Source organism: Colias philodice, chromosome 7, assembly GCF_061535455.1.
Source record: "Colias philodice isolate Cphi_HAF_F1 chromosome 7, ilColPhil1 Martin Lab GWU primary, whole genome shotgun sequence".
Taxonomy (NCBI): domain Eukaryota; kingdom Metazoa; phylum Arthropoda; class Insecta; order Lepidoptera; family Pieridae; genus Colias; species Colias philodice.
In genome coordinates, this window is record NC_143092.1 from 6,710,859 (window position 1) to 6,724,487 (window position 13,629).

Below are 13,629 nucleotides of genomic sequence, written 5' to 3' on the forward strand. Positions count from 1 at the left end.
TTTCACATTTATAAAGTTACTTTATGTTACCTTAATCAGGCCTTCAAGATAAGTCTCTTTCCCCCAAAGACATTTCGAGCTAAGTTTGTGCACTCACTACGTTGCAACCGATTACAATTTACACAATCTGATCAGCGCATTATTATCCTTATATAGTCGTTATTAAAAACTGCTGAATACAATTGCCGAAAAACTTATGATTTTCCTAATTAGAACGTTATAAATTCATTAAATTTCCCATTTTTTGCCTTACAAAATCTATTGATAAATACTGCTAAAAGTTATTTTTTCCATTAATTTATTCGAGTTGGTTGAAGACCAATGAGTATTAATCCTTTAAAAAAATTTTTTTTTGAATTTTGATAATTCTTTAAATATTAAAAAAATATTTAAAATAATTAGGAAAAATCCTAGCGAATTTCTTTAGTCGCGCTCCTTGGGCCGGAGCGTTCTGACGTGTGCTCTACGCTCGATTTTCCTTCATACCGAAGTGAAAGTTGCTCTACTTCATTAAATTTAATATTTTTGTTAATTGATTATTTTTATCTTAGTTTTGTCCAATATTCGTATTTTTAAACATTTGATTTCGATATGGAAAATAAACGAAAAAAATACGCGTGTAACTACTAGAAAAAAAATTATCTTCGAACATAAAGTTAATGAAACCAAATAGATTGCAAAGGTGATTGGCAACAATTTCTTTATTTTACGGAGTGTCAGTAAAGGGATGTATATTTCTTTAAAACTAAAGTAAGCTCATAAATTTTCTTATAATATAATTTTTAAAATGAAACTTTTATTACATCGTCTCAAACTTTTTGGTCTGTGTAACGCATGTCGCGTGTATCGCGGCTGCCGAGTAGGTAGGTATACCTACTCGGCAGCCGACCGACACGCGACATGCGCTACACAAAGCAGTGTTCGGAACCGTTCGAACAGTTTCACTTTTACCGTGGTTTCATAAAACCACACAACATTTTTTCTTGAAGTTCCAAAAATGTTTATTTTTCGTTTGAGAAATACGAAATATAATATAAACTTGTATTGAGAACTTGAACTTCCCAAGTTCATCCGGGGAAATCCCCAAGGAAAATGATTTGTTTACTCCAAAATTATATGCCGAGGTGTTTTAATTTTTTCTTCTAGTCATTTTCAACGTAGCGGCATGTTGTTTGATTATTAATTTTGTAACTTAAATACAGGATGTTGGTTTTATATTCTGATCTTACAGACGCGCTGACAAATTTAGTCCGCCATTTCTAGTTTAGTCCACCAACTTTAAGTACCAATATTAAAACGAATGGATTATCATCACATCATCAAAACTCAGATGTAATGGAAGATCACAATAACATAGAACATTCAGTGGGTGTTGAGAACTAAACAAACACAAGTAACAGAGACGCGAAGAATAAAAAAAGAGGACGACAACGATAATTCGTTGATGCTTTCCCTTTTCGACGTATTGTTAGGGTACATCACCAATCTGCAAAAAACAAAACTGATGATTCCCAATATACAAACAATAACAAATAATCGACAACAGTGGTGAAAATTTGCTGATCACAATGAAACATCCTTCAGTGGTAGCAGATTTACTCATTTAAAATGTATCGGTGAACAGCGTAAAGGAGAGGAGGACAGGAAAACATTATGAATGTGGATGGTGGATTGTATACAGGGTGTAATCGATAAGTATGTGCAGGCGATTATGACGTTATTATTGCAGGTATCAAAAAACTTAAAACTGATATCGAAATTACTTTACCTAATGAGCAAAATGACAATAATAACTTTTTAAAAGTATAACGAGAAATATCAAAAAAATTTACTTTATACACTCCCGTATCAAAAAGGGAAAATGGGACTAGTAGAAGTTAAATGTCTAATTCCGGCAAAAGACATGAATGCGGTAGATGCAGTTAAAAATAAAAAATTTAATATTTGAAATACAATGCAAAAAATAACACTTTTTTCATAGATAAGAATCATGACTATTTTTTCCAAATTCAGGGACAACTAAACGTTGCAGAAGCAGAAGTCTGCTTATTTGCTGTTTGGACTGGAGTGAATCATTCGTTAAAAATAGAATATATAAAAAAGTATGTAACGTTTAGGCAAAATAAAATGATGGACCATTATCAAGATTTTACATAAATTGCCTACTGTCAGAATTGATTGATTCGAGACTTCAGCATTCGATGCCCATCAAGGACCCATCCTATATCATTCAAGCGATTGAAAAAAAAAAGAGATAAATCCAGTGCAACCGATAAAGCATCAGAATGCTAGCAAAAGATTTATTAGGTTTATCAATATAAATCTATATATTATACATAATATAATAAATCTGTAGAAGACGCGAAGACCGACATCCGCGCGGACGGAGTCGCGGGCGGAAGCTAGTCAGAAATAAATATCTTTTGTTTTCATTTGCGTATTTTTCTATTTTATAATTTTTTAACACAAACATTACATTTTTTTTATTATATACAAAATTTGTTTATCCGTTTTATTAGTTAAACTGAACAACTTTCACTAAGAAACTTAGGTCGAAAAAAATGTATAGAGCTATGCATTTTGTATGGAAAGCTTATTTTTTTTTATATTTCGTCCAAATTTCTTTGTAAAAGTTGATCAGTTATATAAACATGAAGTTGAAGATATCAATAGAAAGTATTCGCAAATTTTGTGTACTGATAAAAAAAAAATCACCCGGTGTAATTTTCACGAAAATTGTTTCAAATTGTCATTTTTGGTACTTATTACGAATATTAAATTATGCATACGAATGATTTAATTTTTAAAAATTAAGTGGAGCAACTTTCCTTTAGTACATTTGTATTATTTACATATAGGATGACAGGATGCATTTGTTTGCACTACTAGACCAAGCCCTTAATACATTGCTATTTATGTACACATGTATAAATAAACTATCTCACGTATTAGAGCTTTATGAGAGTAAATACGTGTGGATAAACATATTATTCATTACCTAACGGGATTTTTACTTTCTTTACCTTTTTACGGCAAAGTTAAGTCTTAATCCATAAAATGATTATAACACTGCCTACATGCCTAGATTTGCAACATTTTAATAATTATTTCCTCAACTTATTTAAATACCTTACTAAAATACTAAACATTTCGCAAAGCTGCTCTCATAAATAAAATAATTTAAATACTAGATCCAGATAGATTAATAATTAATGCGAATCGAACCCGATAGAATCGGGAGATTTAATACAATCTAATACAATTCAAATAAGATTATTAGCTAGAAATAGTTAACGAGACATGGTCATCGATGTGCATATATTTGGTCGTGTTAATTCGGGATTGTGCGGATATTTCGAATTACGCTCCAGCTGGCAAAGCCACAGCGCGGTTTGTATAATATATGAATATTATTAGAGGACTGTTATTGATGTACAATCATATTTAAATCCACTAACTATTCTAATATGTATTTTAACATATTAGAATAATAAGTTGTTTGTTACAGGTTTTTTTTAGTTACAGGAGTTTAGAAATGAAATATGTGCGTGGTACTTGGTAAATATTATTAAAAATTAGCACTTATAATTATGACGGAAATTTAGCCTCATGAATCTGTCACATTTTAGGTACTAATATTGTAACAATTCAGTCATTATTTAATAAATAAATATATTAATATAAACGTTATAAAATCCAGATTGCAATAAATTTTTACTTAAAAAAATAACATAAATTCGTAAGATAACAGAAATCATATCGTTAAAACTACAACCTAGGTATTATAAAACTATTACAGTAAAATAGCAAAGTTTTTATACACAGGTATTTCCAACCAATTCACATCACACATATTCTAAAAAGTCGCAATTTGCGACTATTTCAGTATCGTAAAACATGAAAGCAGTTTCAAAGGCAATCTATAAAGAAGGTATATAGTGATTTGCTCACAAAGCCTTCTGAATTTCTTTGTGAGATCAATCGGTATGCAAAGTCATTGGGATTATTATATCATGTGTGAATTGTAACCGTAAATCTTTGTGGGAATTGAGTATGTTTAACAAATTGCCTAAATAAAGCCACCATTGTGAATGCTCGGCGGTACGTTTGAATTATTTCGCTTCAATGGTTTTTTGTCTGGTTGTTAATATTTTTGGTTACTGTTACTCGCATTTGGAAATATGTTTTTATTGTGAGAATATAAGAATACATTTTATTACAGTAATTTACGTTTTTAAATAATTTATTAACGTAAGTATATTTCTAAGATAAGTTTGAATTTGTGTTTAAATTTTAGCATTTACTAGCAATACAATAATAAAGTTACGGTGACGGCGAATAGAATAGTAGGTATTGTAGGTAGGATCAAAATATCGATTTCCTTACAGCCTTCATAAATAATAAAATGTTACAATCCAATTCACTTTTACATCGAACCAACAATAATAAATATGTATTTTTTTTTCAATAAAAGCCTTGTACTCAATCATGAATTAGTAAAATGAATACATTTAATATTTATATAGAAGACATACCAATTCCTCAGGTGATCCCGGTTCCTTCATACCATTGCTCTTATCCGTGCTCCCCGTCTCTGTAACAAAATATTCCATATTCACTACACTTCGAAGATAACTTACGAAGACAAAATTTAATTTATAAGTGCGGAAAAATCAATATTTGGATTTACATCACAGGTATGCCTTCAATCTTCATATAATAAAAGCAAATCTAAAATATGCAACTGCAACTCTAAAAGGAATGCTCCGAAAGCTCCTCTATAAATTAATTAAGTATCATAAGTAACAAACGTTAATTTGAACGTCATAAAATTAATTTGATTGATGCAACCCTAAAAGCGTAGGTACATGCTATTTAAAACAATAATTTATCATACCAATATATTAGTCAAATTCAACAGATACAATATCGCATACGATAAACACATAACTATTAACTAGCAAACTAAAATCAATTCGTTTGATTGATTCAATTAACAATGACATATCATTTAAGCTCGTAACTTTACAAAATATGGTTTTCACAATAGATGTCACTATACGACATGAAAAGCCCTCATTACTGTATGTGACGTCATTAACATCGGCCAATGAATTGAGACAAATTGATGCCCCACCTTGCGACACTTAATTTCAAATTTAACTATATAATTTGATTTATGTTCAATTCCGAATTATTGAAATCCATTTTGGTTAATTGGGTTATGCAAATGACGTGTTTAGAACATAATAACGTTTAAGCCAAACGATACAAGAGTTGGTATCAGAGGCGTATTATTTGAATGTATGAATTCTATTAATTAAGGCTAAATTTAAAGTTTTATTCGATGCAATTAAAACGGCATTATTTCAACATTTTCCCCTAAAATACTTTTATGCTACGACAACGTTACTTAATTCGGGAAATAAATTAATATCAGCCTTACTAAGATTAATCAGTGCTAGATTTAGAAACCAAGTTTAACAGGATAGTTTAGACTAGCTTACTTTCAGAAACGTTCTCAGACACAATGTTTATAGAAAGCTTTACATAATTGATGCAGGTTACTGGTTATGCTACAAATAAGATCGCAATTCATTTTCTAAGATGTAGTCTATGTGTATTGTACTATCGTGTTTTAAATATTGTGAGGATTCCCGTAACACCAGCCTCTAAATTATTACATCAGGTTAATATGATGTAGCTTAATTTAGAGCAGATTAATACACCCATAATATCAAATACGAAGTTAATCCAGCAAATAATTAGTTCCGCGACAATAAACCGAATGACAGGTTACTAGCTATCATATTGTCTGGCCCATCGCTAAACGACAAATTGCATTACAGTCCGAGCGGCGTATTATGACACTCTAGAATTATTAACGGTGGAATAATTCGCGACATTTAATTACCAAGTTCGCTGACGCACTCGAAATAACGTGGAGCGCATGGAAGTCAATACGATTTACAGTAATTATGCAACAGAGAACGACGTTTTTCCATTGCACGTGTATTTGTGAAAAGCGATAAATGTTGTATGGAAAATAGCGTACTTTTTACTTTTAATTGAATACGCGAATTCTCCGGTGTGAATCCGCGCAAATATATTCGTTTCCATAGTCGAGTAAGTTTTTAATTTCATTTTTTAACAGTAATTGAGCTAATATTTAAAATGCTCGATCAACGAGCGACTTGGTGTTTTGTCTTAAAATAATATCAAACTGTGATTGTATCGATAACAAGTATCGCTTATATCGATTAGAGGAAAATATACCGAAATATCTAGGGCCACAGAAGGTACCAACAAAATAATAATGATTGGTATTGTTTATGGAATATTATATTACACATTCAATAGAATATTTCAATCGATAAGTTAAATTGTTGTCACGAAACTGGTCAGTGCACACAATTCTACTCATAATTCAAAGAAAATATCCATGATTAGTTTAATCACAAAAATTTTACAATAATCAATGTTATATTAAGGTAATTGAGTACCTACCTAGGTATAGTGTTAAATTTAAATATCAAACTCACACTTACATAGAAACTCATACTCTCAGTTAGACTGTCAGATCATCGATAAGTTATCAGTTACTTTTACCGTTAACTACTAAGCCCATACATCTACGTCGGACAGCATTATGTCATCGAAATCTTATTAGCGTTATCAGATCCAGAGGTCACGAGATCTTATAACAGTTGACACCGTTGACACTTTATGCCTTTGTCAAATATAAAGCGTTTTTAGCGCGCGTCAAATCCTGGCGCTTTGACGTTTACGTCGAGATGTGCCAAACGGTTTCCGTGATATACCGTCAATAGAGCTTTGGAGCTAACAGTACGTAACGCTAGACGTTTGACGGTATGATACTCCGTACAATACGCCCCTCGGCTTCATATAGTCAAGTTAGCGCTAAGAACGCGTTCTATCTGACAAAGCCATTAATAAAACCTTATGCAACTGATCGGTATAGCATCACGAAGTATCGCATCGCTTTCGAAACTTTCCCTGTCAATGAAAGATTGGCTACCGTTTTAAATTCGAGCGTAACTCACCGCGTCGTGGTTAAATAATCGTTAAGTGGCTATTGTCTGTATGATATAGCCACGACATTCATGATCAATGAATAATTAGGGTAGTCGATACAGTTTCATAGATTATAACTTTCATTTCTCTAGATATGTTTAATGTATGTGTAATGTTTTGCCACTCATAAAACGTTATAATAGGAACACTAGCTTAAGATTGCTTTAAAGTAGCTATTTACTAAGAGTATATTTTATAGTTTAATTTAATACTCAGTAATATGGATATGTGTGAACTGGTGTGAACTGTAAATCTGTATATAATATAAACAATAGGTATATAAGATCAATAAACTAAGATCTAAAAGAGAAACACTACTCGAAGATACCAAACTATAGTGTATGTGTGTAGCTTATGAAAAACATGTTACAACACTTCGAGCACGATATATCAGATGTGCCAAACAATCTTGTCAGATAATTACACTTCTCGGTTTTGGTAACAGCCTCATTCTTGTTAAATTGCTACGTGTAATTATAGACACGCCTACGATTGGGTCACGCAATTCAAATATTCGTCTCTGTCAAGGCTGTATAAAAATATTGCTATTGTTTGTGTCCATAACGATCGCTTTGATGTATGAATTGTGTTATAGCTACAGTTCAGAAGTTATAAGGTACTTTTTTATATTTACAAATTCGTAAATCGGCACATGATAATGGGGTAAACCTACACAAATATATCTGGTTTATGCATATTTTCTGATATCTCACGTATATCTTAGATACAACTGTTACTTAACTTATAGGTTAGTATAAAAATTTAATGCATGTTCAAAATTAAAACAATGCACTACGAGTTGACTTTCATGTGTTAAACCGAGAGAAACAAAGCTTTCGTCCAATTAAACCATAATAATTAAGCCATAAAATAGATTGTCTATGAACACGTGCCTAGCTGAAGTTATTTCACAACTACTTCCTAATACAAAAGTATCTCTTAACATCAGTTCATAATGAGCTTTTATAAAATACAACGCTGTAATAGTTTACTTTTCAATTCACACATACATTATGTACACATCTCTATTTGTCTTTCCATTGAAAATGCAGACGCCAGACATTCGTATTTAAAACGAATATTTACAAGAAACGTAGGCGTAAAACCTGTCCGTTTAACTTTTAAGAAAAAATATGTTTTTTATACAACAGTTTGACATTGATTTATGTAACATGTTTTTTTTACTCGAAAATTAAATTTTAGGTATCCATGTCGGTATGTATGTATTCATCAATTAAATTTTATTCAAACATTCAATAGCAACCCGTATGTTTTATGTGAAATTATTGGCGATAGTAACGCTATTATTTAAAATGCGTAACTATCGCCAACTGTAACATTATAAATATATTAAACAATAGCAAGCATAAACTCGAACAACCAATTTTTCCTCCTAATGCCAACAACTTTGTTAGCTAATAAATTCGCAGCACTGCTCCAGTATTTGAAAAAAGAAACTATTCGAAATCAACAAAGCAAAAATGGCGCTGCAATCTCAATTTCGCTAACGAGCACAAATTCCATTTACATTTACGCAGCGCTGTGCTTCGCTTGAAGCGTAAGTGTAGCACATGAGTCCGCGTCAACAGATAAATTGGTGCGTTCAAGTTTTTTCACGTTGTTGCCACACTCGTCTGACTGGGTTTCGTTTTTTACAATCATACGCTATACGATTGACGAAATTCGTAGACCTGCTTTGTGTTCCGGAATGCTTGGCGCGTCAAACACAACCAAAAAACATACCAGGAATTCATAATGGGGCGGCACGAGCTACCAAAAAGGCAACATATTTTCCGTGGTGTAATTGAATCGGATTCTAAGTACAAATGCTATGAACAGAATGCCAGTAAAATACATTCAATTAAGATGATAAAATCTATTTTTGTAGTTTTTCTTGAAGCTATAGTTACGTTTTTAATTAGAAAAAATTACAAATTGCTTCACTTAACTGGCACATTATGGCGATATATCTTGAAAGCGTTTTGTCAAGTCAACGGAGAGGAATGCGACTACTTCTTCTAATTATCTCAAGTATTTAATAAGTCCTATAATAAATTATCAAGTGAACACTTTTTCAGACGTTTTTCTATGTACTTATGACTTTCCGTGAACGCATCGACTTGCAAAAGTTAAAAGCTTCAGCGATTTAAATGACTTTTTTATGTGTCTTCTGGTGGATAAATAAAATGGTTGATTTACAATTCCAATATATTCTAATAAGCAAGTATATTTATCGCAGTCTTCTGAATGAATTATTTCTCAATTGGATGAAACAATGTATGAAATACATATATATTTTTAAAGTTTCGAAGTAATGACTGAATTAAAAATATAAAAAGTATATAGTTTAATAACGTTAACCCCAAAGTGGAATAAATCTCATCAATCATAAAGAAAATAAAATTACCAAACAAGGAAAATAAATCAGTATTGCTTGAATTGCAATTGAAATTTATAACAGCTGCAAATGGTGATTACCAGAGGCATGGATGTGTTTATCTCCGTACCTATAACCAAGGTCTAAGAATGTCACTGATCGGGCTAGGCGGCTTCATAAATATGGAATTGGTGATTAAAAGGCGTAGGGTTTTTGTGCCCACCTCCGCTTTGGGATGCAAGCAAAGGCCCCGCGCGTGCTTGTATCGTTCTACCAGTTATTTATGGTACCAGCAATTGCACCCAGAGATAACTACCTATATTCAATGCCGATTACTTAATTTATTCTGACATCCCAAGAACAAATGTTCGAATGTAAATAAAGTATTGTTCGACGGTTGGCGAGCAACGATGTCTATTGATAAATACCATCGAAATGCCTCGATTAAAATTAAAAAGAAATGAATTTTTCATTACCTCCAACAATAGCTTTTTGCAATCTAAAGTCTATTAATATTGAAAAGAACGAATAAGTTTTATAATAATAACTTTTTAAGTTGTTTTTATCAGTTAGATAAAAGGATAGTTTACGTAACCGTCTTTATAAAATCAAGATGAAATGTAGGTTAAATGTTGAAATACCTTAATAAAAGTTTTGTCCTACGTAAACAAAGTTTAAAATAATTATTCCAACGGCCGGATCGTAGCAACTTCGTTAAGAAAACTAAATAAATAGTTTTTAGCTCTTCGTCCATTAGTCTTTAGTGCAAATGTTCTGAAGCTTTTCTTGCACTTTTACACCATTAAACTTTATAAATGCGATTAAAAGTAGAAAATAAAAATGTACTTTTTGTTAACAGGTAAGTACCTACAGTAACGCCCGAATAGAATTAATTTTCTTGCTAATAAGGCACTTACCCAACGTACCCAAGCGTTAAATTCAGACATGCTTACAGTAAACTACCTTAAGAACCGGCACAAAAATGCATGAATTAGTAATAAGCTTTCCGTAGCAGGCTTCCTGAAATAATACTGAACATCCAACGAGTTAATTAAGAATTTACGCGTCTCTAAACAGAATGAGTAAAACTTTAACTCAATAGCTTACCTACAGCTATATCACTTTAACAGCTGGCTATTAAATAAATGTGTGATAACTCACAAGGACTAGTCTTTCTAAATGCCTAAACACTAATCCTAACGCGGGTGGCAAGTTCTGAGTAGTTTTATACTAGTTTTGCTTACAACCTAGCGTTCATACTTGAGCATCAGTACTTAAGTTAATCACCTGTAATGAAAGGCTCTTAAAGTAACGATAGCCTAGCGCCCATCAAGGATACCTTATCTTTGCGTAACGTATTCTAGTTTACGACTGTTTTCCTAAGCGGTTCAAATCGTTTGATAGAAAGATATAAAATTGGTTATCATCAGTTTTGACTTTAGGGCGAAGAGCTTTTGCAGCAAATATGTTATGAACATTTTCGGAGATATTTACAAAGGCAAAAATAATAATTAGGCTGAAAATGGTAAATCCTTCCACCGGAACAAAGTATAACTACGTATTGCGTATACTTAATAGGCCAGTATGCCATTTGTGAACTCGAACCAAATTAAGAACATCGTAATGTAGCAAATGTATACTTACCTACTTAGTGTATATTATCCAGATTTGTGTCTGCTCTAATGTTCAAAGATTTAAATTAAACTTTCATTAAAACCACCTTTTAGTATTTGCAAGATTAATTTTAAACATATCTCTATCCTCTTATCTATATTGCAATGAAATATTTTATTGATAATAATAGAGCCCTTATATTAGTAACACTCTTCAATTCTCTTTCTCCCAAGACAATTCCGTCCCATTTAAACGATATGGCATAGATACAAACTAAAACGTGTGGTCAAAATATTATTTTAGATGAAGACAGATAGTCGTAATGTAACCAGTGTCGGCATGAATAAGAAACATTCCGATCCATCGCGTCGCGGTCGCCCCGAGGCGCACGTCGCTCATAGATTAAAAGCTCGCTATATAACTTCTCATAAATTATTTATTATTTACTATCTATTTAAAAATATTTTTATTTTATAAGGTCAAAGCTTTTTGCACACAATATTTTTAGGCAAATATTTGTATAATTGTTGAATTTTACATAAATATTAATTGTCCTTTACTTTAGTAGGATGAGGATTTGAATTAATTATCATATATAGGCAATTGCTAATTAGCTTAATAGCCTCCTGACCAAAAGTTCAGCCAAGGCGGCAAATCTCGAAAGAATCAAGATTAGTGATTAGAGAACAACAATTTAAAAGCGTAAAGTTAACGAGTAAAACAAAATAATCAAGAGGACAACTACATCTTCAAAAAAGAATCATACAACAAAATTTCACTAAGGGCCGATTTTTCAATGCTTGGATAAAACTTATCCGTCCAATAAAGTATTACACGATAATATTAAAATGTCACGTAAACTGTCAAATACGGGCAATTAGAATACGTTTTTTAAAATGGCAGTTTTATACATTATTCGACGAATAAGTTTTATCCAAGCATTGAAAAATCGGCCCTAATTCCAATAACCTAAACTAACATCAAGCCAACGCTACGTCAGCTTAGTCTATGCAATTCGTCAAACATGCCGCTTGGGGCTCGGAAGCAATCTACCAGCTAGTCTAGACTGACTGTTAACAATGACAATGTTCAATAGGAATGCGTTATTGTACTTGCACTATTTATAAGTAATCTGTAATTGAACAAATACCCACTACACAAGATTTATTATATTAGTAAAAAAATAACAATTTCAGATGTTGAATTATTACGCCTACGCAATTCAGAGGCGAAACGAAAAAAATAGTAATAATCAGCTGATATATATACCTATTATCAAGAGTCTAGACAGCCACCGAATTACTTATAAATTATAATAATTGAACCTGATTATCTATTATTCTCTTAGCTTCGTTAAAATATTGACTGTAGCAAAGGACTTCGTAGTAATTAGATAATAACTAGGCACTAACTAGTTGTAGTTTCTTATTAAAGTAAACTCAAACCAAGACCTAAATAGCTAGTTAATATTTATAAACCAAGAGATTTACTAGATCAAGGCTCTGTTGCCGTCTGCGTAAATATTACAGTCTCTCATTATGAATTCTTTAGAACCCGATATTTGCCCTATCGTTTTGTCATACAGACTACAGACCAATAAGAAATCCAATTAACTTTCTCGCTGACGCTTATAAAACGACTCCCTAATTACGCATATAAACGATTCACGTTTCTCACATAAATCAGTTTAATAAAGCCCCATTAAATCAATTTAGTAATCATTTAATATTAGCATCTATAATTGTTTCTGAAGGTATATACAAAGTAAAATATTGTTTGTCTAACCGTGTGAAACTCTGGACGAATAAATTATTACACAGATACTATTTCCTTATAAGGCCCGCATGCCTGTCGCTTGGGCGGCAGTGTCAGTCTTTAAGGACGCGTTTACGAATCTGACAAAAATACGCAGTTTTTCGGTGCATTTTGCGGCGAAATAGTACAAAACCAAATTTAACTAATAATTACCATAAATAGATTACTCCTTAATCTTTAAATGGTACTATATTTTAAGTCGAAAATTTTGGTTTATAATATTGAAAAAAATAATTTCCGTTGCCTCTTCACCCAAAATTGACAATATCGTGCTGAATAAACGAACATTTTTCTTGTATTTAATAAAACAAATTGATTAATTTAAAAATATTTTTAGTAAGTAGACATGTCTAACTCAAAAAGGTACTAGATAAAACTATCAAAATGTTACAAATAGGCTGAGAAAAAAATTAAAATCAAATCTTATTTTTTCACATATTTAGCTGTAACGCGTGATACTTATTGCATTGAAATAAGGGTTATTTTATTTGTCACTACCTTGAATTATTGCAACACAATTTGTAATGAAATATTTTAGTAATTTAGTCTGCGCCCAGCCGCCGTTGTGAGTAGACACTGTGACGCTTGTAAGCAGCTCCTCGTTTACGAAAAGATCACTGTACGAATACAAAATATTTCACCTAATAAACTTGATCCTTCACGCATTTATTTTATTTATAGATTTTATACTTATGGGATTATAAATTTCATATTTAGTTTCTGACTTG

General features: G+C 31.8%; 1 protein-coding gene across 3 annotated transcripts in view; it reads right to left on the bottom strand.

The window, feature by feature from the left end:
* The window catches only part of ASPP (Ankyrin-repeat, SH3-domain, and Proline-rich-region containing Protein), a 215,893-nt gene that overhangs the window by 109,984 nt on the left and 92,280 nt on the right, over positions 1 to 13,629 (bottom strand). For all 3 annotated transcript variants that reach the window (XM_089697393.1, XM_089697396.1, XM_089697395.1), the window contains one exon: positions 4,536 to 4,594. In XM_089697393.1, the coding sequence (XP_089553519.1) occupies positions 4,536 to 4,594 (59 nt within the window). The remainder of the gene's footprint in view (positions 1 to 4,535; positions 4,595 to 13,629) is intronic.